This window comes from Mandrillus leucophaeus, unplaced genomic scaffold, assembly GCF_000951045.1.
Source record: "Mandrillus leucophaeus isolate KB7577 unplaced genomic scaffold, Mleu.le_1.0 Scaffold290, whole genome shotgun sequence".
Taxonomy (NCBI): domain Eukaryota; kingdom Metazoa; phylum Chordata; class Mammalia; order Primates; family Cercopithecidae; genus Mandrillus; species Mandrillus leucophaeus.
This window is the reverse complement of record NW_012103032.1, coordinates 1,997,043-2,003,911: the sequence shown is the minus strand read 5'-3', so window position 1 is coordinate 2,003,911 and position 6,869 is coordinate 1,997,043. Positions and strand designations below refer to the sequence as shown.

General features: G+C 49.6%; 2 protein-coding genes across 2 annotated transcripts in view; both read right to left on the bottom strand.

The window, feature by feature from the left end:
- ACBD4 (acyl-CoA binding domain containing 4) overlaps window positions 1-6,869 on the bottom strand; it is a 37,387-nt gene that overhangs the window by 8,448 nt on the left and 22,070 nt on the right. The gene's annotated exons all lie outside the window — the stretch shown is intronic.
- Window positions 761-4,424, bottom strand: HEXIM1 (hexamethylene bis-acetamide inducible 1). Its single transcript, XM_011985961.1, has 2 exons — window positions 4,404-4,424; window positions 761-3,758 (listed from the first exon to the last, which is right to left on the bottom strand). The coding sequence occupies exon 2, from the start codon at window positions 3,711-3,713 to the stop codon at window positions 2,634-2,636; it is 1,080 nt and encodes a 359-aa protein (XP_011841351.1). The 5' UTR covers window positions 3,714-3,758; window positions 4,404-4,424; the 3' UTR covers window positions 761-2,633.

Sequence of the window (6,869 nt, the reverse complement as noted above, 5' to 3'; positions counted from 1 at the left end):
TTTTGTATTTTTAGTAGAGATGGGGTTTCTGTATGTTGGTCAGGCTGGTCTCTAACTCCCGAACCTCAGGTGATCTGCCCACCTCAGCCTTCCAAAGTGCTGGGATTACAGGCATGAGCCCCTGGGCCCAGCCTAGATATTTGTATATTTGAAGACTGGACTGAATTTGTCTTCTAAAACATACTTTTTCTGATGATAAATGCATTTATAGTCTTTCCAAGATTCATTTTGTAAATATTTTTCTAATAGTAGGGGAAACAAGATTTTCATAGATGAATCCTTCTTTAAGAAGAGGGTCTTAGCCAGGCGCAGTGGCTCATGCCTGTAATCCCAGCATTTTGGGAGGCCGAGGCGGGCAGATCACTTGAGGTCGGGGTTCGAGACCAGCCTGACCAACATGGGGAAACCACGTCTCTACTAAAAATAAAAAATTAGCCAGGCGTGGTGGCACATGCCTGTAATCCCAGCTACTAGGGAGGCTGAGGCAGGAGAATCGCTTGAACCTGGGAGGCGGAGGTTGCGGTGATCATGCCATTGCACTCCACCTGGGCAACAAGAGCGAAACTCCATCTCAAAAAAAAAAAAGAGGGTCTTATATCAGAGATAATCACTACTGCATCTTACAGTTAAGTCAAAATGAGCCTTCAGCTCTGCACTGTAAAGCCAGAGGGCACTGTTGCTGCCTTTCCAAGCAGCTGTTTTTCTGGGGCTGCTGCATGACGTCATAGCAGAAGAAAAATTAAAAACACGAAGAAAACTATTTCAAAATAAATGTTTAATATAATTTTTAGGCCAAAGAAAAACACAATCATACATTGTCTCCAGTGGACCATATGTGCCAGAACAGGACCAACTCAGTCCAGCTTTGAAGGCCCTGATTTAGTCCTACTGGTGTAATCTCCCTTGATTTATTGATTTGTGTATGCTTCTTATGCATCACAAGGTGCATTTTACTTTTGAAGTCCCTATCACCTCAATCACCGCCATTTAACTGCAAAAGCATGCTTCCTAATGGGAGGGTTTTCTTCCCCCTTCCCTGCAGGGGTTCTGAACCTTCAAGGAGTTTGAGAATCTTATGAATCTCTTGAACCTTCTCCCCAGAAAAATGTACATATAACACAAGTCTACAAATAATTTCATGGGGTTCATGGACCCCAAGGCCCACAATGGTTTCTAAGGCCCCAAGTTAAGGAACCTCTGTGTTAGTGATTTGAGCAACGCAGTTGCCCTCAGGAAACACTGACACAGGGCAGGTGAAGGACTGGGTTAACCAAAGTGACAGGAGGGAATAATCTCATAATTTCTTTCTATTTTTATTTTGGGGCAAAAATTAGTTCTCAGGGCCTCCCTACATTTAAGAGCAGAACTACTCAAGAACCTAAGCAGCTATCAGCATAGTTTAGGCGATTTAGAATAGGGCTGTTCAAGGAAATGTACAGGGTTCCTCGTTCAGCTGAGGACCTCATTTAGCTCCTTAACTGGAAGCTTTACATTTGATCTGCAGTGAGGGGACATTTCTAATTTTAGTTTGACCCACATGGAAAGGTGGATAGCTCCTATTCCTTTTTTTTTTTTTTTTTTTGTATACAGAGCACGTAGTATTGGACAATTAGGGTAAGTCCTTGGAATCCCCCAAACAGCCATTTCCTTTATAAATCCAGTATTTCTCACCTCTGAATGTCTTAAAGAGCTGCCCCACAAATTAATCTAACCATTGCTTGCACTAAGAAGTTTGCTAAGAGCCTCTTCCAGGCATCCAGGAACTTCTTCCAGCCTTACTGGGGGGATGGAAGAGATCACTGAAAAACCAACTTGTAGGAATGAAATGCTGACAGTTGTCTAACGTAACAAACTGTCAAATTAGGTTTACATTTTTTGTTATTAGACTTTTGAATGGCCGAGGCAGACTTAAATTTAAAATTTTGGATTGTAGCCACTTTCCAGTCACCTAAACACTGAACACCGGTTTATTTTTCCAGCATCAAGAAAGAAAACCAAGGCACTAGAAAGCAAGCACACTTAAGTATTGAAGATAATTAAATCTTTATATTTTGCCTGAACTGTGTATTGTAGCATACTTAAACCCAAACCCATTCAAGGAAAAAATTGGCAAATTGAAAATTCTCCCATTAAAGACTGATATTTTTGCAAACTGACAAATTTAACGATTTCGGTACCCCTCCCCAAAAATGCAATCACATAAAATAATACTATTTTGAATTAGCTCTAGAAATCACACTGAAACTATGTTACATTTACAAATATTAAATTTATTATAACTAAAATGAATTTAATTGTTCTCAGATTTGGCCACCTTATAGCTCCGTTTAAGGAGGGGATTTGTTAAAAACAAAAATGCATTATAACTTGGTCAAATTACTTTCACATTAAGGAAAAAACCTTCTAAAAAGGAAAACAAGAAAAGCAAGTCTTCAGTTTCACATAATTAAAAGAACAGGAGAAAGCACGCAAGCTACATATAGCTAAATTTACGAAACCAACCAAAGCCAGGGGGATTTCTCTTCTGATTATGTGTCATAAAAAGGTCCACTGTCTTATATACACATGTATATAATGTTACATTCCATCACTGTAAAAAGTCCCCTTTGCCCCCTCCCCCAAAAAGTTTCAGTCTAGTCTCCAAACTTGGAAAGCGGCGCTCGCTCCTGCTGCCGGTGCAGTTCGTTCTCGGTCAGCAGCTGGAGGTTCTCGGCGCGCAGCCGGTCCAGCTCCAGCTCCAGCTCCCGCACACGCGCGTCGTCGCCGCCCAGCCGCTTGCTCTCCAGCCGCAGCCGGTTGTTCTCGTCCTCCATGCGCGAGAGGCACTTCTCCAGCTCCAGGTACTCCTTGATGAGCTCCTGCTTGCTCATGTTCTGCAGGCTCTCCGTGTGGTACCGCTCGTATGTCTCCGAGAAGTCCCGCTGCAGAAACTCGCTGCCGTCCCCTCCCATCCCATCGCTGCCCCCATCCTCCTCACCCCCTTCTTCCATGAAGTCGTCATCGCTGGTGTCGTCGGATTTGGCGGCGGCCCGCTTGGAGTACAGGCCGGTTTTGAGATCCGGCTCCTCCTGGTCGTGATCATCCATGAGGAACTGCGTGGTGTTATAGGGCGCGACCGGCTGGCCCTTGGCGAACATCTCGGCTCGGATCCTTGAAGCTCGCAGGCTCTGTTTCTCGTCGAACTTTTTCTTCTCCTCCCAGGTCAGCTTGTAGTATGGTTTCCAATGCCGCTTCTTCTTGGACGGGCGTCTCCTATGTTTTTTCTTGCCCAGCTGTCTCTGCTGCTGTCCCCACTCCTCTTCGCCCCCTGCGGCAGGAGCCCCCAACTTACTGGCCTCGGAGTCATGACAAGGCTGGGCGAGCAGCTCGGCCTCGGGCTTCGGTTCCCCTTCTGCCGGCGGCGGGAAGTCGCCGCCAGCGGACAAGTCGTCCCCATTCTGGCCCTTCTCGCCCTTTATCAGGCAGCTAGATTCTGGACAGGCCTGGGGCTGCAAGGGAGGTGGTTGGGACTCCAGGCTCCCTTCCCCCTCCGGCCCCGGACGGCCACCCAACTGGGGGAACGCTCTCGATTGCCACCTACTGTCCTCCTCGGGCACCCGCTCCTCCGCGCCTGGGGGGCGCTCAGGGTTCGGCTCTTCCTGGACAGCAGCAGCACCTGTACAGTTGCTAGTTTGAGGCTGGTGTTGATATTCTGACAAGAATGGCTCGGCCATGGCTAGTAGAGTCCTCGAAGTTTGAGAAATTTTGGCTACTAAGTCCTCAAGAAAAAAAAAAATGGAGTTTTTCTTAAAAAAAAAAAAAAAGAAAAGAAAAACAGTCCAACAGAGTCCTCTTCAGTTTGTAATTCCTGCAGTGACGCCTTTAGCTAGTCCTTCTATCAGCAAACTCCAACTGCAATCTGGGGAGCTCAAGTCAGTAAAGGGTTAAGCGTCCACAGTGCGGCCAGCTAGCGGTCCAAGGGGGTGCAGCGGCAGGAACAGTACGTAATGTGCGGAGGTGGGCCTCAAACCTCCAAGCGGAGCACCCCAATAAAGGAGTTGGTAAGCAAGGTGATGAGGGTAAGTCCAGTGGGTGAAACCCAGCCCCGAAGGGGTTAAAACTACCGATGACGCTGCCTCCGAGGGGCCAGATCCACAAAGGGTTAAATCCCCTGCCGCAGAGCCCACAAGGGGTTAAAGTCCCGGAGCCACCTCCTCCCACTTCCACGGGTGTCGCTTCCACCTAAGCTCCCAGTTCCCTAGGCCCGGCCGGAGCCTCAGCAGAGGACAGACAAACTCATCTCCCCTTTGGCTCGATGCTCTGCTCTGCTCAGTTCTCCTCCGCCTCCTCTTTTCCTCCCTCCCTCCTCCCGCTTCCCACAGCTCCTCTTCCGCCTCCTCCCCCGACTTTCCCTCCCAACCTGCCTCTCCACCTGCCAACTTCCAACTGCTGCCTCCCAGCCCTCTGCGCCCCTTTTATATAGAAGCTTGTTGGCCCCGCCCGTGCGCATGCGTAATGGAGTTCCCATTGCGGGGAGCCGGGAGTCGTAGTTCTTATCTTTCGGGCCCGCCGTCCTCGCGCGCCGTGCGACGTAGCCAATCCCAGAACGCGTAGGGGGCGTCTCCCTGGCCACCTCCTTCCATCGCTTAGCCCTCGCTAAAGAAACGCGAACGGCCATTGGTGAAAAATCACACGACTCACTGAGGAAGGACGGCCAATCGCAGAGCAGATGGGGCGGGTTCTGGACCGTACCATTCTGTTTCAGGAATACGAGAAGATTCGACGGCCTATGAGAGTCCACACAGAATATTTTTATGAAAAGGTGCGTTATAAAGGCTACTATCCTATTCTGTTCTCAGCGGAAGGGTTCCGAAGGTTATGAACCTTTATTAACTAACGCAAGAATGGTTTATTCCTAAAAAGTAGTCCCTAAAATGTATAAGAATTAAATCCTATAAAGAGAGATGTCGGCCCACGGCTGGTAACTCGCGATTCTTAAGATTACAGAAACGGCTTCAAGGCGGCTGGTGAGTGCCTGAGATTGACACTTGCGGAAGGATATCGCGAGCACATTTTGTAAAGAACGAAAAGCGCATGAAGAAGTAAACAAATGAAGAATAAAAAGTGCCGCCTTAAAGGGACAGTGTGACTGAGTTTAGCGCAGCAGGTTCGCACTAGGCCTCGGAAGACGAAAAGGCAGGTTCGAGTCCCGGTGACGCCGACTCCCGGACAGACTTCGGTACCCTTAGCTGAAGGTGGCGGAGTCCCAGCCCCAGCCTGGTCTCAGAAAGCCGCCCACGCCCCAGGGGCCAATGCAAACCGGTGATTCGCGGCCAAGCCTCTTCTTTGGGCCGAGATCGGAAAGCGTGGGGGCGGGGGAATGGAAGGGAAGCAGGGGGAAGGCCTCGCCCCCAGGCCTCAGCTTCTGTCGAAGAAAATGGCCTCCTGGGGCCGATTTGGTCTTTTCACTTTCGACCGAGATCATTTCCTGAGCCGGGACAGGGGAGGTTTGGGCCGGCCATGAGGCTGTTTGTTGGGAAAGGTTCGAAATGATTAATGAGTTGAAATCATCTGCCCTGGCTATCCGAGAGGGAAGCCGGTCTCACCTGCAGAGGCCCTTCCTCATAAGTGGGCGCTGGGCAAGACTGGGAGGGAAGCATGGTGGAGACCTTGCCCCGAAACTTGCGGCAGGGGATTCTGGCGCAGGCCTGGGGGGCCGATTCCCCCGGGGGCATAGTTTCTCAGAGAGAAATTCTCCAGACCCAAGCGCCCTGCCCTCCATAAACAGGGACTGAGAGGACCCAGAGAACCCTCCATACCAGTCACTGGGACCTAAAATCTTGGCGCCCTTTCCACTTCTTCCTCGCCACACACCCAGTGACCCTTTTTTCTTACTGCTTCCTTAATAGCATCCCTGGCATTCCAGCACGTTTGCACTGTGCACCTTTTACGCACAGAACCATGTGACCTCACCACAGCCTGGCGAGTTAGGCACGATAGGAATGACTGTCTCCATTTTACAGATAAGGCATCTCTAAGACACCCGGAAAATAAGTGACTTGTCCAAGGTCACATGACAACCATGGGGCAGTTCTGGCTACAGCGCGGGTCTTTGTGACCTCCCCATGCCATTTTTCTGTCACAAACACAAAACCCCGTTTTTTCTTAAAATCGGGGAAAACTCTGGATTTCGTTCTTTTCATTCCCAACAACTTCAACCTTATTCGGCCCCTATATCATTTGGCACCCAGGAGGGTACAAAGAGGGGTGGGATGCCATCCTTGCCTTCAAGTTGCTCATGGACTGTGGAGAGGCCATCAGACCACAGCCAGCCAAAATGGCAAGTGAGGGAAATCCCGGTGGGAGCCAATGAGCTGAGTGCGTGGGAGCTGGGAATTATGGACAAGTGTCAGGAGCAAGTGACTTCCTGGCTGGCTCTGAAGGATGAAGAACTTTCAGGCAAAGTGGCATGAAGAGGGGCATTTTAGTAAGACCAAGCATTATGTGCCAGGAAAGGGCTAGTCTGGGACCTCAGTGGCTCTGGGGCAGTATGAGATATGGGGGGGGGGATGCCAGTGATGATGGGCATGGCCAGTGTAGACGCCTCTAAGGGGAGCCGCAAGCACGCGGGCCTCTGGGCACAGCTGTATGTTCTGAAAATGAACACTTTCTTTTCTTTTTTTTTTTTTTTTTTTTTTTTTTTTTTTTTTGAGATGGAGTCTCGCTCTGTCGCCCAGGCTGGAGTGCAGTGGCCGAATCTCAGCTCACTGCAAGCTCCGACTCCCGGGTTCGCGCCATTCTCCTGCCTCAGCCTCCTGAGTAGCTGGGACTACAGGCGCCCGCCACCTCGCCCGGCTAGTTTTTTGTATTTTTTAGTAGAGACGGGGTTT

Bases quoted from the DNA above. Each gene is read 5' to 3' on its own strand.
- HEXIM1 (XM_011985961.1), bottom strand. From the start codon at position 3,713: ATGGCCGAGCCATTCTTGTCAGAATATCAACACCAGCCTCAAACTAGC.